Genomic DNA, 22,119 nt, shown 5'->3' with positions numbered 1-22,119 from the left:
TCCAGAGGCAAAAATGGCTGGAAGAATCTTCTTGATCCTAGGGACCTGGTACTGTAATGACCTCCCAATAATATGTGATTGGAGGGCCACTATTAGAATTCTGCTCCTCCTTCGAAAGTCTATTTTTTAAGTTATCTATTACTTGCCACCCATCTATCCTCTGCAACTTTGACGCAACTTGGTACCTAGTACCAAAAGGCATGTAGTGCACAGTATTCCAAAATAATTCCTCTATCCATCATGTCAATAATGTATAGAACACACCAAGCCACTAAGGGATGGATGCACCAAGACTATTACAGAAAAACAACACAACAGACACTATCTGAAATCTGATGTCTCTAGATAGCCTATGTCTGTAGATTAAAATGGGAATGTCTGTTTTTTCATTTATATTTTTACATATGCAGAGAAAATCCAGAAAATCTGTAAAAATTATATCAAAATGGCCATTCACATTTCTAAGTGTTCGTCAATGTGTAGGTAGGAAACTAGTTGAAATATTCAGTGTCTTTGACCCTCATTCACTTACATTTCTTTAACTACCCTTGCACGTCTGTGATAAGCAAAAATACCTAGAAACATCCAGTTAAATGAATGACAAACATTATTCTCCACTGGATAAGAGAAAACCGCTTTTAAGTGTCGAAGTAACTAAGTCGCTGCAACCCTCTACTCTCATTATATTGGTGGCCGCTGTTCAACCCAGGCTGCAAATGAGTCGAGCAGTGGTTAATTTGTTAATAAATAAGTGCTGGGGCTCTTGTCAGGAGGCAGCTTGCACCAGCCCATTTCACCTGTGAGGCGCTGTCGAACACAGAGCCAACTACTAACCATGAAAGTAGGGAGAGGATGTGGTATAATGGCCAGAGCTGCCATATTTGAAGCTCGGGAACCAAGTCCGCGTCTCGGCGTTGGCGCAACATCCTGTGATTCTAGGCAAATCACTTAATCTCCCCGTGCCTACCTTAAATGAACCGGCATCATGAAAAGCACCGGTGTTGATGATGAAGTGCCAGTGCTGAGCACCAGAAATTACCGGCTCAAATAAAGCACTGGAGTCAAGCCATCTTTAAAATAAAATCAGTATCTCCGTCAGCTTTTTAAATCAATACTGAGAGCAGCCCCGCCTCTCAGGCTCCAGTTATTGCTTCTTCAAAGGTCTTTGGGACAGTTCACGCAAGACATGAGAGAAACCTGGTCAAGCAGTGCTACATTTTGGATGTAATTAGACTAAAATGCTTTGTATGTTTGACAATATGCTAATTAGGGTTTCTGAGACAGGTTTTTACCAGTTGTTCACCAGTTCACTAATCTTCAAGATGATATTCTCTCCCAAAGTGCTTATGTAGGTGCCTTATATTAAAATGTACATTTAAGACCCCATCAATCAACAAGAACATAGTTCTACTTTCACCCCACTCACTGACATTGTATGCAGTGATTAGTAAAACAGTATACAGTCTTGTCAATGACAGCTAAACTACACAGAACAAAAACAAAATATTAATATTCACTGAAGTTTTTATTCTGTGAAGTTCACCAGTAAAACCTCAGCAAATTAGAAGGCAAAAACGTAGGACAGTGAATTTTCGGGCAAACTGGAAGAGGGTGGCAAGTGGTTATTCGCCAAGAGAAAAAATTAAGTAAAGTGTGTGTGGAGTATTTGCACATTAAACTCACAAGCAGTACTTCTAGATTACAAAAAAATGAGTAGTGGAATGACACAAATAAATTACTCTCCAACATTATACATTAAAATACAAAGTTTAAAACATAAAAGTCAACAGCATTTTTACATATCAAAATGCTATTTGTGTTTGTTTTTAAAAAATAACTCAGAAAATAGACTAAAAAAAGGAGGTATAACCTTTCGGCATATAATAACTAAATATTGTATTGTATTGTATTGTAATTGCATTTATATAGTGCTTACTACCCCTGACGAGGCATCAAAGCTCTTTTTCGGTGAGTAGCACTCTACTCCGGGACCCATAGAGGAATAGTGTTGAATTAGTAGAGTGAAACATGCAAGTACATTTTAAGTGGTGGTTAGGTTAGTCAGTTATTTGGATTTGGAATGATAGCAGAAGGATAGAGGAGTGGTGGATAAATATGTCTGAGGGGCTTTGGGGAATGCAACTTTCATAATGTAGGGTTCCTCTTTTTTTTACCTTGGCGTAGCAACAGGTGATGATCATCAAAGGCAGGAGGTAGCCGATGAGGAGGATAGTCACTTTGTAGGTCTGCTTGGCTGATATATTGTCGCCCCAGTACTCCCAGCAAAAAGAGCTGTTGGGAGCCTCCTTCTGTTCACTCATGATTGATTGGTGTTGGGCCACTGGAATGGCAATCACCGAAGAGAGAATCCAGATGATGCTCACCCCGATGGAGGCATTCCTCTTGTTTCGGATGCATGGGGATCGCTTGGAATGGACAACAGCGATGTACCTGTCAACAGACATGGCCACTAGGGTGAAAATGCTCACCAGCATGCTGACCATCACAAAGTAATGCACAAATTTACAGAAGAAAGCTCCAAAGATCCACTCTGGCAAAGAGTAGATGGTCGCTTGGAACGGGACGCAGAAGAGGAGGAAGAGCAGGTCTGCGATGCTAAGGTTCAGGATGAAAATGTTGGTGGTGCTCCGCGATCGCCTGGATTTGATCCGCCCAATGACTATCATGACCAACGTGTTGCCGATAATCCCGAGCAGAAATATCAACCCGAAGATCACAGGAACAATCACCACCGCTACGCCGCCATCCATTCCCGACTGGACGCATTCCCTGCTGACATTTTCACAGTAAAAATCCTCAGGGTCCACCGAATAGTTGAACTTTTCATTCATTGCTGGTCCTCTGGGGGCTTCAGAGCGTCCCCCTAAGTAAGGTCTACTGGTTGAGTAGAGGATCTGGGGAAAAGTCTTTAGAACAAAAAAAGAAGAGTGCCAGGTCAAAGATAAAAGTGAAAACAAGAGCAGGTTGGAAGCTGATGCGTTCTACTTCTCTCCTTCACACACATTGTGCTTGGATATTGTTCTTTTTTTTCTTTTTCCCCTTTGAATCAACCGGTGTTAAATTCTAGGCAGCCTCTTGCACTACTCCCGGGAAGAACAGTGCAGCTCTGGCAGGCAGAGTGGATTCTCTCTGAGAGCTGCTCCCCAGCGGAGCCGAGCCCACCTCTCACAGCCTCCCCTCCCCGTGTTTAAAGGCGCAGGGACTGCACAGATGCTGGAAGCAGAAGGGAAGAAATGCGCGGTTTCTGCTCTCCGTTCGGCTTGCCACTGTTAATGTGATATAATTGGGACCTGAACTAACCTCTGGGCGGTGCCAGCACTATGCATAGCTCATTATCGAAGTAAGATTTTACCTGACAGATAAAAAAAATCTTTCTTTATAAACTGGCTGGGTTTCTATTTATCTGCAAACACTCGCTCGGGTGCAAACAGATTCCTCTCTTGCAGCTGCACTCATCGAGTAGTGCAGAGAGCAATCTTTTTTATTTCATTTTATTCAGCTGTTTTTCCTTCTTTCTAGAGAATCGATGTTTCTGTTTTACCTTTCTGACAGTTTGCCTGAAGACAGGTTCACACATTGACTCTGTCTCTCGCGCTCATTTGATGAAAGGAAAGGAAAGCACAGCAGCAAACCACACCGGGCAATTCTATGTACGGTACATCATGCCAATCTCTTATCTTTGTCAAAAAAAGGTGCTTGTCCCAGACTGGAATCGATGCCAAGGTAACCCGCAGGGTACCCTGCTCTCAGAAGTAGTGTTTAAGTAAACCTACGCATCGTTGTATTTCGGACAAATGTACATGTTGCAAATCTAGCACCTTTTGCAAACAAATCTTTCACAGAAAAAAAGTAATTGCAAAAATACGGTTGTGCTGATGCTTTTTATTGATAGGGAAGGTGTGAACTCATTATCAGACTGGCACAGCCTCCTACGGGGCAAGGTCCAGTCAACTCAAATGCTTTATAACAGCCAGCAGTAAGCTCACTATTCAGGAAAGCACACCAGCTGTTGTTCCACTGTCTGTACTTCTGCAAAGGGTATCAATTTTGGACTGCAGATGACAATTCACAATGACACAAAACTTCCCCTCCACATGCCACAGACCCTAAAATAACTATGCATCATGTTTGGTATTCCTAGAAGAAAAAGTTACTTACATCAACCTTTTCAGTACTAGGAACTACTTATAATCAATGAAAATCATCCTAAGCTACTAATATTAGTTGTGTTGTACCCACTAGACAAGATTACTTTAGTGGCTCCCTATGCTAAGATTACCAGCCGTGATAACCTCAGTGCAGGATTACCAGCAGTAATGTAACAGCATTAGTAAATACATTAGGTTTCTTCTATGTGATTAATAGTAAGCTTTTTTGTTGTACATTGTAGCTTGCTGAGTACTGAACAATGTAAGTTACAGAAAGTGTGTTAAAGTGATATGACTTGTTTATGTACAAAAGGGCAATGTATTGTGCTCCTACTAGTGGTATTATGAAGTGAGGAGATTACATAAATGTTGGGGGACAAATATAAAAAAAACATGTACCTGATTGTAGGCTTGAAAGTGGTGCAGCTATGGGGAGAATAGGTAAAGGGGGGATGAAAAACCATACCTGTACAGCGTTAGTGCTGTTTTTGCATAAAAACAAGATTACAAAAACTAGATGAAAAGGTGTAGTTTGGTTCTTCTCCATTTTTTAAACAAACTTTATTGCCATTTTTGTCATCTACAACCAAACATTGGGTGTCATTAGGATGGTGGGCGGACTTTGTCCGCCTGCCATCCTATCGGGAAACGGGACCACCCGCCATAAGGGCGGGGGTCCCGTGGGGGCAATTAGGATGCGCCCACCACAGTGGCGGGCGCATCCTGCATTCCTGTCATTGTGGCTGGCGGTGCACTTAGCACCGCCCGCCACAATGCCAGGAAGGCATGTCGTGCACTTCCATGCACAACATGGCAGGCTCCGCGCGTGCCTGCCATGTTGTGCATGGAACTGCGAGGGGTACCATAGGTACCCCCATGTGCACCCCCAGAGGACTATTCCTGCATGCCTTTCCGTGGCGACAATACTGCCACGGAAAGGCATGTTACCGCCCCCATGGTAATATGGCTGGCAGTGTCTAACAGACACCGCCACCATATTAAACCCTTTTCCGCCCGGTCAACGAGTTGACCGGGCGGAAAACCGGTGGACAGTCTTTCCGTCTGCCGTCGTCCCCCACGCCATGGTATAAAGGCGGGGAGGAAATGGGTGGCAGGCGGGGTCGGATCACAGGCGGATAGCCGCCGCCATGCGGGCGGTGGCGATCCGCCCGTGATCCAAATGGGCCCCATTGTCTTCAAATGTGACATTGCGTTGAGCATTATGAAAGAAAGGCAGAATTAGTGGGTGATGATGGAAGAGAAGAGAACATAATATCATAACAATAATGTCCAAATATACAATGCTGTTGTGCCTGAGTAAAACAGAAAATCTTTTCCCCTGTGTGTCCGGCAGGGCTTAGGTGATTGTTTACAATCTAGTAACTATATACCTCCCTCCCACCCTCCCCAAGTTTGATTATTGTCCATTGTCAAGATAAACACGTGAAAATTAACTTTACAATTTTCAAATGAGCATTTGAGAAGTTGTGCAATATAAGTGAAAGAAACACACCAAGTGAGATTATTGTTTTATTGAGACGGGCACGTTTTTTATTTTATTACAGATGTCTCTTGCAAAATCTTTTTTTATGTTGCACTGCCCATTTCTTTTTTTGTTACTGCGAAAAACTTAAACATGAACATAAACTCTGAAATAATAATAGGCATATAGTAAATATTTGCACTTGCATTGTCATTGGCACTATGTTACTTATGGTTTACAATTTTTCTTTATTTAAACAGTACACTGTGATATTTTCAATTATTGTGCTCTATACTTTGAAGTTTGTATGTTGTAACAAACACAGAATTTTCTTCAAGGCATTTGTTATAATACACCCTGGTGCCACTGCACCTGCTGCACCATTACAATCATGACCCTAGTGTCTGCTAGATAACAACATTTTGCCTCTTTAGGAATGGCAGTTGGTGCAGTTTGTTTTCTTTATATTATATAACAACAGAAATATAGGAGGCTGCTTAAATTACTTTAGGCAACTGGGGTTACGCTACATAATGCACTAACAACAAACACATGACAGAACAAAAAACGATTTAGCGACAAACACATGCCACAAAAAAAATGCAATTTTATTAGCAGAACAATATCATAAAGAATGTGAAAATAAGATAAAACTTTCACCCACTAAAGCAGAGTTAAACAAGCATGTTTAAAATGTGTGAAGTCAGGGGAAGATAAGTATCGGTAAATAGTAAATGCTGTACAGCCTTTATGTAAGAAAAAAGTTCCACACTTTTGGGCCCGGTGCCATTGCTCCTGCTGCACCATTCAAAGCATGACCCTAGTGCCTGCAAGATAAATGCATTTGTGACAGCCTGTTTAGCAGTAAAACATAGCAATATTAGGTATTTAGAGGAGTTCTGACAAATTTTGGGCTGGGTGCCAATGCACCTGCTACACCATTTAAATCATGACCCTATTGCCTGCAAGGTAACTGCGCTTGTGGCTGCCTGTTTAGTAGCAAAATATAGCAATATTAGGTGTTTAGTGGTGTGCCTATAACTTTTTGTATTGGTGTCACTGCAGCTGCTGCTCTCTTGTAATCATGAACCCAGTGCCTGCAAGATAACTGCACTTGTGACTGCCTGTTTAGTTGTAAAATATAGCAATAATCAGTGTTTAGTGGGGTGCCTAGAGCATTTGGTCCAAGTGCCACTGCACTTGGTGCACTATTAAAATAATGGCCATAGAGCCTGCTCGATGAATGCACTTATAACTGCCTGTTTAGTAGTAAAGTTTAGCAATATTTAGTGTTTACAGGAGTTGTGACAACTTTATGCCCCAGTGCCACTGCACCTGCTGCACCATTCAAATCATGACCCTAGTGCGTGCTAGATAACTACACATGTGACTGTCTGTTTAGTAGCTAAATGTAGCAATACTTTATGTTTAGAGGGGTCCCTAGAGCTTTTTGCCACAGTGTCACTGCACCTGCTGTCAAGTCCTGCATGGGTATAGCGCGTCGACGCGGTCAGCGCACTCCTAGAAGACATTGGAAGGGCCACAAACTACAACTCCCAGCATGCTGGGAGACACATCACGCATGCGGCGCATGTGACGCAAGGAACGCGCGCATTCCCGGAAATAAAGAGACGCCTAAGGTATCGGCAGTGCCGATAATTCTTCCTGTGCCTTGTTGTCGGTTGGTATCATGGACAAGCGGTAAGAGAAAGGGTTCTTACCCATACGGAGCAGCGATACTCTGTTGAGGTCTCGCTTTGGATCTTCTAGTTGCTGGAGTGTTGTTACACGTTTCCTGTGTGGCGCTCTGGGTTACTGTGTTTCCTCTCGGCTGAGAGGGATTTTGGAAAGCCACAAGTGAACGCGGACATTGTGGTATCTTTATAGCGAGGCTCTTCCTGCTATAGAAGAGTGCCCCTTAACTTTAGCCTTACCCTGGTGCTGCCGCGTTTGCTTTAAGCTGCATGCAAACGAAGGGGGATTTCAGTTACAGGCTGACTACGCTATGACTTTAGAGGTGTGACAGTAACACCCATGGATATTGCACAACTACTCAAGCAGACTGTGTTGAGAATACATTAACCCCGTCTGCTATTTTCCACAACGTTGTTTTTCTTTTCATCCTAAGCAGGAGACATGAGGGGTACTACTCAGAGGGATTAAATCTACCCCATTGAAGTGTGTTTGTTCATAACTTTGGTATGTGAGGAGCTCCTCCTTAGCAATAGCACAGCCCACACTAAGTTTCATGTTTCATTGTATGTCTTTCTGTTTTCCTGCAGCTGGGTAGAATCTCTAGTACCACCTTGCTTCGTGTCTCCTAAGAAGTAGTGCTTTGTATTTTCCTTTACAGGTAATAGAGGGCTCTTTTGAGTTGTTTTGATAATAAGGGACAAAAGCGGGTGGGTTGGGATTGAGAGTTACGGGGGGGGTGTTTTCTAACTATCTGTCATTTGTCATTGCAGATCTCCCTCCCTGCTGTCCCCTTCCTTTCCCTCCCCGGGTGGACTAACTTAATAGTCTGTGTTTATACTTCAGACTCTGAGGACGTTCACAGGGGGAGGTTACAGGTAATTCAGCACAGCCCGAAGAGGCCAGAAAAAAAGCGGAGCCTGACAGAATTATAGGCCCAAGAATTTTATCCACTTCTTGGCTGGACTGAAATCTGCAATGGCGACCTTAGATGACGTACTGGCAGCGTTAGCACAGGTCGAACTAGCAGCATCCAATAGAGAAGTGGCAGCATCTAGAGCTGAGAATGCACAATTGCGAGCCAGGGTGGATAGGTTGCCCGCGCCTCCAACAGGGGCAGGTGGTAGTCAGGCTCCCTCTACCTCAGTTGTGGTAGAAATGCCCTCTCAGATACCCGTGGCTCCTCCTGAACGGTTTTACGGGGATAATAAAAAGGTGCAGGTGTTCATGACACAAGTGTTGCTACACTTTATGTGTAAGCCAAAAGATTTTGCCACCAACCAAGCTAGGGTAGCCTTTCTAGTCTCATACCTGGGGGGTGAAGCAGCGCAATGGGCAGTTCCGGTTGTCAGGAGAGATGACCATCTTCTCTATGAATGGGATGACTTTCGTGCAGAGTTCGAAAAGACCTTCGATAGAAGGGCCGAAATGTTCACCGCGGACAGGGAATTGCTGAGACTCAAACAGGGTGACTAGGATTTAGAAACATACCTGAATAGTTTTCGTCGGTTGGTGGCGGAAACGGATTGGCCAGAAGCCAAACAAACGGCCTTATTCTACCAAGGGCTGAACGACGAGCTGAAGGACGTATTGGCACACATTGACCCCCAACCCTGTACTTGTTCGACGCTTATCGAACTCACCCTACGCTTGGATCATAGGATGAAGGAACGGAAGGGGGATTACGAGAAGAAAGAATGGGCGGTTAGGCCCTACGAACACCCGAGCCTTGGGGAAAGACCATCCGCAGTGCCAGAACTAATGAAAATAGGTACAGTGCGGGCTTCCTTATTATTGGGCGAAAAGGACTACCGTCGCAAACAGGGACTCTGCCTGTATTGCGGCAAGAAGGGGTATTTCCTAAGGGAATGCCCTGTGAAACCCAAACCTGGTAGGTTTCGAGTTGGACAAACCACAGCAGGAGTTGCTGGAAAGGAGCCGGAAAACTCCAAAGCTTGAAGGTGAAAGAAGGGGAACCATCAAGCAAGAACATCATCCCTTCCATAACGCCTGGGAACGACCAGGAGCGAAATCACTTATTTCTGGGCATGACTCTGGTGATAGGTTCCGAGGAAAAAGGTATTCGTGCAATGGTGGATTCAGGGGCTACCGGTTGTTTTATGGACCACACAGAAGCCCGGCGGCTGGGGGTGCGTCTGGTTACCAAGACTCATCCAGAAACTGTATATGCAGTCGACGGGAAGGAACTAGAAGCTGGGCCTATTAAGTAACACACTGCAGAATATAAGCTCTCCTACAATGGAACCCATCATGAGCAAATGATGTTCAACATAATCCAAACACCTCAATATGGGATTATTTTGGGGCTTCCTTGGTTACAAAAGCACGATCCATCCATACAATGGACTAACAAAACAGTGCAGTTTTAGTCTCCCTACTGCCTGGAACATTGCCTCCCGGAGTTACCTAACCCTTCGCAAGTTTTGGCCTCGACACAGCGGATAGCCACGGCCGCAGAAAAGGATATGTCTCTTCCTCTATGCTACAAGGCGTATGAAGCTGTGTTCAGCGATACGAAAGCTGAGGTACTTCCTCCCCACAGGGCATATGATTGCCGGATTGACCTTCTGCCAGGGGCGGAGATACCCAACGGTCGAATTTATGCTCTCACAATACCTGAGAACGAAACATTACAGGCCTATCTGGATAAATACCTTGCCATCGGATACATACAGCCTTCTAGGTCTCCAGCCGCCTCACCGTTTTTTTTATCCCGAAGGCCAATGGAGAGAAGAGATGCTGTATCGATTACAGAGCATTGAATACGATCACTGTTAAGAATCAATACCCCTTGCCATTAATCCCTGTTTTGTTGGAACAGGTACGAGCAGCTAAAATATACACTAAGCTGGACCTGAGAGGCGCGTATCACCTTGTTCGTGTACGTCGAGGTGATGAATGGAAGACGGCATTCAAGACGCGGTATGGGCTTCATGAGTACTTGGTGATGCCCTTCGGATTATGCAATGCCCCGGCCGCATTTCAATTCTTCCTAAATGAGGTATTGAGGGAGTTTATTGACCATCACGTTGTTGTATACATAGACGATATACTTGTCTATTCCAATTCAACCGAAGAACATGTGGAACACATAAGTGTAGTGCTACAAGCGTTACAGAGGCATCACTTATATTGCAAAATCACCAAGTGTGAATTCCATGTGACAACGGTAGAATTCCTTGGAGTGATGCTCACCCCCTCTGGACAGGTGATAACGGAACGAAAGGTCCAGGCAATAAAAGAGTGGCCCCGCCCCTGTAGCGTCAAGGATATCCAGAGCCTGTTGGGGGTCGCCAACTTTCACAGGCGTTTTATTGATGGATTTTCTGGTATGGTGTCCCCTCTGACCAGGCTCACAAGGAAGAATGAACCTTTTGTGTGGAACAACGAAGCACAAGAAGCCTTCGACCAGTTGAAAGTTTCATTTTCCACGGCGCCGGTGCTAACCCACGCTAATCTCGAACTGCCTTTTATAGTGGAGGCCGATGCATCCGAAGCTGCGTTGGGCGCAGTGTTGTCACAGAGAGAAGAAACATCTGGTATGTTACATCCTATTGCCTTCATGTCTAGGAAACTCAGTCCGGCGGAATTCAATTATACAATCGCAGAGAAGGAGCTACTGGCCATTCGAGATGCTTTTTTGGAATGGAGGCATTGGCTGTTGGGAGCGAAACACCAAGTCACTGTATACTCCGACCACAGAAATCTGCAGTTCATGCGGGCCGCAAGACATCTTACACCTCGACAACTACGCTGGATGCTATTTTTTGAGGAATTCCGGTTTATAGTTACTTTCAGACCCGGAACATTTAACAGGAACGCGGATGCTCTAACAAGACAAGAAAATCCAACACTACATACATCAAAACCAGTTAGGGCCATCATCGAACCCTCCAAGGTCGTATGTATTACCCAAACCAGTGATTTCTTGATGAGAGTGAGGAACGGAGTACAGACCTGTGTGTGGAGAACCTGGCTTCGACACCATCCTGAATGGAAAGTAAAGCAGGGAATACCTATGAGAGGAACGCAAGCCCTCATCCCTACGACTCTGTTGCGTAAGGCTGTGTTTTCCTGGTGTCACGACGTCCCCTGCGCCGGGCACATGGGATACGTAAAAACTCTCGAGAAGGCGCTAAGACAGTTTTGGTGGCCTTCCATCAGGCCTGACATACGTCGATGGGTGACCGAATGTACGAAGTGCAATCAAATGAAAACTGATCGGCAACAACCTCAGGGGCTGTTACAAACCATGCCCACACCTGAACTCCCGTGAGAAAGGTTCTCGGTGGACTTCATAGTGGGTCTCCCGAAAGATCAGGGGAAAACAGCTATAATAGTGGTGGTTGAATATTTAACGAAGATGGGGCATTTTATAGCGTGCGATCAGGTCCCCACGGCAGGGCAGCTGGCTCACCTTCTTCTAGTGAATATAGTTAGACTACACGGTCTCCAGAGAGATATAGTGTCAGACAGAGGGGCCCAATTCACTGCACGATTTTGGAGAACGTGATGCTCAGAGCTACAGATCACATCATCCTTGTCAACCAGTTTCCACCCGCAGACTGATGGCCAGACAGAGAGGCTAAACCAAACACGAAACAATATCCCGTTGTTACGTTCAAGACAACTCCGATTCTTGGGTGAATTGGCTGTGGGTAGCAGAAATAGCCTACAACAGTACACAACACTCTTCCACTCTTCACACACCCTTCTTTTGTTCGTACGGGCATCATCCCCGGTTCAACCCTATGTTGTTACCAAACACCAGTATCAAGCTGCCAGACGTCAGGGAGAGATTGTTGCGTGTATGCAAGGTGCTCCTTGCCACACGCAAGAACCTGGTGCGAGCCAGGCCCGCTACAAGACACAGGCTGACAAGTACCGCAGGCCGAGCCCAGTGTATAAGAAGGGGGACTTTGTGTGGCTGTCCACCAAACACATCAAGTTCAAGAGGTATAGCATGTTCAATCCCCGGTTAATAGGGCCCTACAGGGTGTTGCGGCACATTAACCCTGTGGCCGTCCAGCTGCGCCTTCCTGCGCATTTTAGAATCCACCCTGTTTTCCATGTATCGCTCTTGAAGCCCTCTAGGTGCCCGGTTTGCCGTGCACCCTTGCCTATCTGGGTACAGCAGGATAGGGAGTACGAGGTGCAGGATATACTTGATTCCAAGTGGGTGAGGGGCGTCTGCACTACCTGATTTCCCGGAAGGATTATGGTCCGGAGGAGAATTCCTGGGAGCCTGCGGGCGCGGTGCATGCTCCCAGGTTGGTTGCCAGGTACCATCGTTTGTGTCAGGCCAAGCCCCCTGCCGGTTTCCGCCCTTTGTGAAGGGAGATGTACTGTCAAGTCCTGCATGGGTATAGCGCGTCGACCCGGTCAGCGTGCTCCTAGAAGACATTGGAAGGGCCACAAACTACAACTACCAGCATGCCGGGAGACACATCACGCATGCGACGCATGTGACGCAAGGCACGTGCGCATTCCCGGAAATAAAGAGACGCCTAAGGTATCGGCAGTGCCGATAATTCTTCCTGTGCCTTGCTGTCGGTTGGTATCATGGACAAGCGGTAAGAGAAAGGGTTCTTACCCATAGGGAGCAGCGATACTCTGTTGAGGTCTCGCTTTCGATCTTCTAGTTGCTGGAGTGTTGTTACACGTTTCCTGTGTGGCGCTCTGGGTTACTGTGTTTCCTTTCGGCTGAGAGGGATTTTGGGAAGCCGCAAGTGAATGCGGACATTGTGGTATCTTTATAGCGAGGCTCTTCCTGCTATAGAAGAGTGCCCCTTAACTTTGGCCTTACCCTGGCGCTCCCGCGTTTGCTTTAAGCTGCATGCAAACGAAGGCGGATTTCAGTCACAGGCTGACTACGCTATGACTTTAGAGGTGTGACAGTAACACCCATGGATATTGCACAACTACTCAAGCAGCCTGTGTTGAGAATACATTAACCCCGTCTGCTATTTTCCACAATGTTGTTTTTCTTTTCATCCTAAGCAGGAGACATGAGAGGTACTACTCAGAGGGATTAAATCTACCCCATTGAAGTGTGTTCTTTCTTAACTTTGGTATGTGAGGAGCTCCTCCTTAGCAATAGCACAGCCCACACTAAGTTTCATGTTTCATTGTATGTCTTTCTGTTTTCCTGCAGCTGGGTAGAATCTCTAGTACCACCTCGCTTTGTGTCTCCTAAGAAGTAGTCCTTTGTATTTTCCTTTACAGGTAATAGAGGGCTCTTTTGAGTTGTTTTGATCATAAGGGACAAAAGCGGTTGGGTTGGTATTGAGAGTTACGGGGGGTGTTTTCTAACTATCTCTCATTTGTCATTGCAGATCTCCCTCCCTGCTGTCCCCTTCCTTTCCCTACCCGGGTGGACTAACTTAATAGTCTGTGTTTATACTTCAGACTCTGAGGACGTTCACAGGGGGAGGTTACAGGTAATTCAGCACAGCCCCGAAGAGGCCAGAAAAGCAGAGCCTGACACCTGCTATGCCATTTACATCAAGCCCCCTTTAACAGCATGGTAACTGCAACTGTGACTACCTGTTTAGTAGTAATATATTGCAATATTAGGTGTCTAGAGGAGTTCTAACAACTTTTGGACCCGGTGCCACTGTACCTACTGCACCATTCAAATCATGAACCTAGTGCCTGCAAGATAACTGCATTTATGACTGCCTGTTGTAAAACATAGCAATATTAGGTATTTAGAGGAGTTCTGACAACTTTTGGGCTGGGTGCCACTGCACCTGCTATACCATTTCAATCATGACCCTGCAAGGTAACTGCGCTTCTGACTGCCTGTTTAGTAGCAAAATATAGCAATATTAGGTGTTTAGTGGTGTGCCTATAACTTTTGGTATTGGTGTCACTGCAGCTGCTGCTCTCTTGTAATCATGAACCTAGTGCCTGCAAGATAACTGCATTTGTGACTGTCTGTTTATTAATAAAATCTAGCCAGGGCTACTGAAATTATGATTGTGCAGTTACAGTGATTTTCGCATAATTGTAGATTTGCAGCATTTGCCACTTAATTGTTTATCTGCTGCATAATCTGCATATTTCAACCCAAAAATGTGTTTTACCTAGCTCAAATGGTTCAAAAGTTGGTAAAAATGCACCAACATGTGTTTCCGCGCAGTGGAAGGCCCTTTGCAAAGGTTGACTGATCAGCTTTCTGTAGCGTATTGCTATATTTGGATGTTAAACTGGTACTAATGAGGTACAACTTATGAATAGACAGTGTTAACAAGCTTAAACAAGACAAAATAATTAAGTAATACAATGGCAAAATGTGCTGCATAATGCCACATATTTAACCTTTTCTTGCTGCATAATTTACTCAACCCTGCAGGATATTTTGACCCTCCCCTGCTGTATAATTCGAGTGGCCCTGAATATAGCATTATTTGGTGTTTAGAAGAGTTATGAAAACTTTTGGTTCCGGTGCCACTGCCCCTGCTGCACCGTTCCAATCATGGCCCTAGAGCCTGCAAGATAACTGCACTTGTGACTGCCTGCTTTTCTTTTGTAAAATATAGCTATAATCAGTGTTTAGTGATGTGTCTAGTGCTTTTGGTCTTGGTGCTACCGCACCTGCTGCACCACTGTAATCATGACCCTAGTGCCTGATAGATAACTGTATGTGTGACTGTCTGTTTAGTAGTAACATTTAGTGATAATCTGTGTTTAACGGGGTCCCTTGACTTTTTGATCACAGTGGCACTGATCCTGCTGCACCATTCAAATCATGCCCCTAGTGCCTGCAAGATAACTGCATTTGTGTCTGCTTGTTTAGTAGTAAAATATAGCAATATTTGTTGTTTGGAGGAGTTCTGATAACTCTTGGGCATGGTTCCACTGCACCTGCTACACTATTCAAAACATGATTCTGTTGCCTGCAAGACAACTGCATTTTTGACTCCCTGGTTAGAAGTAAAACATAGCAATATTTGGTGTTTAGAAGGAATGCTAGAGCTTTGGCCCAGTGTAACTGGACCTGCTGCACCCTTGAAATCTTGACCTTAGTGCCTGCAAGATAACTGCATTTGTGACTGCCTGGTTAGCTGTAAAATATAGCAATAATTGGTGTTTAGTGGGGTTCATGGAGAAGTTGGTCCCAGTGCCACTGCACCTGCTGCACCATTGAAATCATGACCCTAGAGCCTGCTAGATAACTGCACTTCTGACTGCCTGTTTAGAAGTAACATTTAGCAATAATCTGGGTTTGGTAGGGTTCCTAGAGCTTTTGACCACAGTGCCACCGAACTGGCAGCACCATTTAAATAAGGCCCCTTTTAACTGCAAGGTAACTGCGATTGTGACTGCCTGTTTAGTAGTGAAATATAGCAATATTAGATGTTTAGAGGAGTTCTGACAACTTTTGGCTCAGTGCTACTGCCCCTGCTGCACCATTCAACTCATACCCCAGTGCATGGAAGATAACTGTATTTGTGACTGCCTGCCTAGTAGTAAAATATAGCAATATTTGGTGTTTGGAGGCGTTATGACAACTATTGCTCCAGTGCCACTGTACCTGCTGCACCATTTCAATCATGACCCTATTTCCGGCACGGTAACTGAACTTGTGACTGCCTGTTTAGTTGAAAAATATGGCAATATTAAGTGTTTAAGTGGTGTGCCTAGAGCTTTTGGTTCCAGTGTCACTGCACTTGCTGCATCATTCTAATCATAACCATAGTGACTGCTAGATAACTGCACTTGTAGTTTTTTGTTTGATGGTTAAATGTCACAATAATCTGTGTTTAGTGGGGCCCGTAGAGTTTTCCGCCCCGGTGCCACTGCCCCTTCTGCACCATTCAAACCAAATCCCTTTTAGCTGCCAGGTAACTGCAATTGTGACTGCTTGTTTAGGAGTAAAATATAGCAATAATTGGTGTTTAGAGGGAAAGATGACAAAATGTAAACATTAAAGGGTATCTAGCTTTAACCAAAAGAAAAAAATCTTTAACCACCAACACAGATGGGAATGACCTGTTAGGCCACAGGAAACTGATTAGAGAGACACACAACAGACTACAACCAATAGAAACAGAACAAAGTAAAGTGGCAAGCATACAGACCAATAAAAAGTGAAGGCTAGATGTAAGCCCATTTTCAAGATATATTAAAAACAATTGATTTCACAACTGTGCAGGTGAAACCTAAAAAAAGCTTTGTCAATTTGCAATGCCTCTTAAAAGGTAATACACAGCAGCCACAGCTGCAATGCTAGTGGCACCAATGTAATTGTATTATTAATAAACATACCAATGCTGCAAGATTAATCATTCAAATATCAGCTTTAAATACATTTTGGGAAAAATGTTTTCTGAAATTTCACACTTTTATCTTGAAATCACACTTTCCAATTTTGGCATACATATATTAATTCAGCCAAGCAAAATCTTTTAATTTAGTTCATCAGGCAGCACACAGGAGAGATACTCACAGGGAATCTGAGAGCTACCAGTGCTTGTGAGCTACTTGTTGGAGAAGACTGATCTAGAGCAAAGTACTACATCTACAATCTTACTCAAGTGGGTAATTTAATTATACTCATGAGGAAATCCAAACCACGTATTGTACTGATTCTCTAAATAGGTATATCTGCTTCTTTAGCATTTTATGACCTAACACCGGTGAAAAAAACACCACAAATTAAAAAAATTAGAAGAAATAGAAAACATATTATTATTATTAGAAAGAAAGAAGAAAACATAAAATAATCAACAACAACAAAAAACCCAAAGAATTCTTAACTGGGTGGAAGCCTAAATCTTTTGTCTATGTAACTACTTAATGCAAAGCTAGTTCCTGAATATTTCTAAAATATATTCACTTTACTACAGGTTACATTATATTTTTTCCACTTCAGCCACAATTGTAATCTAGACTGCTAGTAAGTAGTGACAGTTAGGACCTAGTTTCCATGAGAAAAGCATTTTTGTTTTGCTAATAACTTTTGGCACCTTGTGACGAATCTCCGCAAAAGTTTCAAAACTATTTTACCACTCGCTTCATGTGCTGTGCGGAAAGTTTTGGGGTGATTCATAAAGCAGGGGCTTAAAAAATGGGTGGGTCCCAAAATGCATTTTCCCCATGCAATTTCCCAATCGGGATTTTGAACACAGCACAAACCGCTGGACAGAATTACACCAAATTTGGCAGCAAGCTAGCTCTTGGTCCAGAAAAATTTGTACTTTGATGTAAACTCCTTCAGTAGTTTCGGAGTTATTTAAGAAAAAATATATTTGCATATATAGGGACGAGAATCCACCCTGGATATGAGAGATCACATCAACCAGGAAGTGTTGGCAGCCATTTTGGGACTTGAGCTCATCTAAGTCCCAGGGAAAAAATGCACAAAAAACAATAAAGGGGCAGATAGGAATACCCTGACTCCCTGGACCTGGTAGTGGGGTCCCACTAAGAGCTTGCCGGGACGGGCTGCCATGGGGAGAATAAGTGATTTGCCTACATTTACAGTGTCCTCGTAAAAAGTAACCGGTGTTAATGTAAAGAGCTCCAATACCTGCCGTGGTGTTGGCACTATGTAAAACTGCACAAATAAAGCAACTGGTGCTAATGAAAAGCGCTCCACTACCTTTGGGTGGTGTTGGGGCTATATTAAACTGCACACAAAAAACTGAAAGAATCACAGTGTTAGGCTGGTTTACAGTTGTGAGCATGAGGGAATACATCACATCAACAACCACATTAAAAGGACTACTTTTGCCATGGACACTGAGGGGCAAGCAGACCTTGATGACATCAAGACTCAGCCTGGCCCTTTTGGAGATAATTCAAGGTACGCAATAATGGCGCAGGGAAACCCTTCACCGGCGAATGTGCAAAAAGTAAGAAAGTGTCCTGACGGGAAAATTCAAGAAATAGAGTCCCACCCCATGAAATCAGAAGCAACCCCATGAAATCAGAAGCAACAAGGTGAGACATGAAAATGTAATCATTTCGCACAGGAGAAACATAGCTGTGCAATTACAGCAGAAGACCAGGTACATTACAAGCTATGACATGCCTTGTGACAATGCACACCTGATTCACTTGAGGTGTGATTTTCTAGCTATAAACATCATTGCCGAACAACCACATATGGAGTAAACACACAAACACCTAGTACCCACATGCGTGGAAAATAAAGAAAGGCTACCCATGTGCCAAGTAATGGCAGCCGTGCATACATGCTCCAATCAGCACGTGGGCTATACACTAACAGGACATTAAAAGGCAGAACACCACTACTCACTAGAACAAAACAGATTGCAATGGGGGTGTAAGGCAGTGATGAGGTCAGGGACAGGTGTGATTTGTGGATGGGCCAAGCACTGGGAGGTTCGAGAGAGCAAGCAGAGATGGGAGGGAGAAGGTGGGGGGAACAGAAAGCAGCAATGAAGGGAAAAGCTGTAATGGGTAGGGGGAAGGGATGATCTGTGGACAGGGCATGAGGTTGGGTGGAAGGAGATGGAGCTGGTAAAAGCAGAAGCACTGTGTGGAGTGCTGAAAAAGAAAGGTCTTAAAATGGTTGTAAAAACGGGAGCAGTGGATGTTTGCAAGCACTTGGTCCATGCTCTGGGGGGAGGGCTAAACACAAGCAGAGGCATGACCATGTATGCGAGTGGTAAATGGTGGCAAAGAATATGAGACAGATGATGGAGGAAGCAAATGGGAGCCTGTGCATGGGCTGAAGCCCACAGATTAAACACAAAATGACTCTTTGACATTCGCTTTCTATCCAAGACCTAAAAACAATCTAACATCCTTGATGGAGGTGAATGCATCGTTGATCTATTGGAGCGCAATCTGTATTGACTGCGATGAATGAATCCTTGTCATCTCCTAGAGAGAACGGAATCAATGGTTCTCCTTTTAAATTACTACGAGTATGCAAATGTGCAAAATCACCTAGAAGCTCCGTCCATTTGGCCTCACCCTATCCACCTTGGTAGTGTGCAAAGGACTTCTCACCTTTTCCCAGGTAGATGGACAGCTTCCCAAAAGGCTCCCCTAGCGTGCTTCTTACCGATTTTGGTGACACATATTTTATGCCAAGAACTATGAGGACATCTCCCCCAAACAAAGAAATACTTGCTTCATATAGTTAGGAGGAAGTACCCTTGTTTGGTGATGCACCACTTTGCAGTCTCGTCGTCTTCTCTATACAAGTACTTATGTTGTCACAGATTTGTGGATGAAGACACACGAGAATAATGTGGCACAGGGCTTCACAAGGTCACGCATATGCCTAGCTGCATTACACTGCAAATAGGGCGCATCGTGGAGCAAGAATCACGCTGCAAGTACATTAAGAAAATGACCCACGGCGGGGTGAAACTGTCAGAAGGGGCTCATTAAGAAGCCCCCTGTCTTTTTCCCCTATGTTGGCACACAATGGCTGCCATGCGCCAACACAGGCCCCCTTGTGCTATGGTGCAAGGGTGACTGTGTTGCTGAGTTGATTGATGTTGTGGCTCCATCTCTTCTGGAGATGTCTGCAGGTGGGGCTGGACTAATGGAGGGAGGGAGAGAACCAGTTGGCCTTCGAGGAGTGCTGCTTGTTTGCACTTTTCTTGAGGGGTGCCAGGGTGTAGGCATAGATCCATCGGTGGAAGTTGCGCAGTGCAGTGCTGGCATCTGTAAACGTTGGGGGAGTGGTGGTGCTGAGGGAGTTTACGGGAAGTTCTTCAGTGGCCTTGATCCAGCTGCTAGGGGGGTCGGTAATGATGGGGATGGTGTACGCTGGGCATGGTGAAGGCGTGATGTAAACAATGATGGTCAGTACAAGAAAGTCCTGTGGTGTGGCTGTAGTTGAAGTTCCCGCTGGTGGAGAAGACGGGCTTGAGCGTGTGTCAGGCTATGTAGGTTGGTGGTGTGACTAGCTTCATGAGTCCGATGTTGGCAGGGTTCCCCAGGAGAGGGTGGTGTTCAGGTCACTGGGGTTGTCCAGTGGAATTTGAGGTCTCCAATTAGGATTTAGTCGGTAGTTGGTAGAGCCTGGGGATGCGATGAGGTTTACAATGCCATCAGTAAATGGGGGTTTGTGGTCCGGGGGGCCTGTAGATGAGGGTGCCATAGAGAGCGGTGTTGGGTTTGGTCCAGATCTGGAGGTGGAAGTGTTTCATCCTCACCATCGGGTCATCAGAGTACATAGTCAGTCAGAGTGTGCTTTTTCAGAGAATGGCAATGCCTCCTCCCGGCCGCTCGGGGTATTCCAGGCGGCTGAATTTGTAGCCGTCGAGATGGTGATGGCAATGTCTGGTCCGGGAGTGGAGATTAGTCCCAGGTTTCTGTGAAGAAGGCAGTGTCTCAAGGAGGTTCCATATTTCTGTTGTGTGTTTGTGGAGGGACTGCATGTTGAGGAAAATGCAGTTAAGCCGGTCGGATGAGCTGTTGGTCAGCTAGGCGGCAGGAGGCGCTGGTGTGCTGATGTGGCAGAAGGTGTATGCAGTTTGGACAGGCGTAGGATGCCAGAGAATTCTACAGGGTTGCTAGATGACAGGCAGTATGGCGTCCAAGGTTGATGGTGAGGAGGGTGCTGGCATCATAGTGGTGGAGTGTCCGAGAGGAAGGGTCCTTGGTGCTGGGTGCAGTCCAGGGGCAGACAGACGTAGAAGGGCTTACCTTTGGCGCACTAGTGGCACACCCGCTGTACATAGCCGCACAGGGGCTGCCATTATGTAGTGCTGTGGGGGGACTGGACAGTTGGGAGACAGGAAACACGGGAAAGGACACTGGAAGGGGCGGGACGTGGGGGGAGCAGAAGTTGTTAATACTTTTTTTTAAATTCTTACCTCGAGGCCCGGTCATGCATATTCTGTGCTCCTGCTATCCTTTGTCTGCTTCCAGGAACGTTGTGATTGTTCTTGAGCACCGTGAGGTGTTCAGCCAGTAGCTGGAGGGGTGGGCATGCTCTCCATGCAGGCTGTAATGAACCTGCATTGCGAACAGGGATGTGCGCATGACTGCTTTGGGGTGCCTGAGAGGGCCGACCAAACAGTTACTGCGTACTTGACTGTCATACCACTACGCTCCTGCCCTGCTACGCGAGTGGAGCAGCCCCGCCCACCCTCCCAACGCAAAGGAAACATAGCATGAGTACATCAGAAAGTTATCATCATGGTATGTTTCCTCTTCTTGCACTGCTTGACAGCAGTGGGGCTATGCTCTACAGCCATAGCGGAAGAGCCGCCACTGGGGGTGCGCATCACCCACAGGTGCTAAGCTGGGGGACGATTCGCCCCCCGGACGTCCTCCGCTACGTGTATCACCTTCTCCTCACCTGAACATTGACACTGTGGCGCAATCCGCTGCACTCTCTCCAAAACTGTGACTCAGGCAGCAGGAGCCTCAGCATGGCGGGATTCCACAAGCCTGGGTACAGCAGTAGCCACCAAGTCTGCTGGGGAACCTCCAGATGCATGTGATGCAACAGGGCCCCCTTAGGCTTGAAGTTGCAGCGCTCCCGCCACACAAGTTTGGCACAGCTAAGGGGCCCCACCCTCCACAGCGTCCAGCCAGCGTAACATCCTCCAGCTTGTGATGCAGAGAGGCGCGGCCCACCATTGGTAATCTTCTCTGTGCACCCCGGTGTAGTGATGGAGCATGGTATGCGATGCAGACCTCCCTACTTTGGTGTGCAGGAGCGCCTCTACCATTCACAGCTCCAAGGGGTGCCAGGCGGTCTTCTCACACAGGTCAGCAACGTGTCTCCATGTGACCTGGCATCACCAGGTA

General features: G+C 45.5%; 1 protein-coding gene across 1 annotated transcript in view; it reads right to left on the bottom strand.

Annotated features, from left to right (window-relative positions):
- The window catches only part of LOC144797740 (galanin receptor type 1-like), an 815,702-nt gene extending 812,721 nt beyond the window's left edge, over positions 1-2,981 (bottom strand). Inside the window, exon 1 of the mRNA XM_078668483.1 lies at positions 2,175-2,981. Within this exon, the coding sequence (XP_078524609.1) occupies positions 2,175-2,852 (678 nt within the window). The 5' untranslated portion in view covers positions 2,853-2,981. The remainder of the gene's footprint in view (positions 1-2,174) is intronic.
- Positions 2,982-22,119: the final 19,138 nt, after the last annotated feature.

Source organism: Lissotriton helveticus, chromosome 12, assembly GCF_964261635.1.
Source record: "Lissotriton helveticus chromosome 12, aLisHel1.1, whole genome shotgun sequence".
Classification (NCBI taxonomy): domain Eukaryota; kingdom Metazoa; phylum Chordata; class Amphibia; order Caudata; family Salamandridae; genus Lissotriton; species Lissotriton helveticus.
Note: the sequence above shows the minus strand (reverse complement) of the source record. Positions and strands in the feature narration are given on the sequence as shown.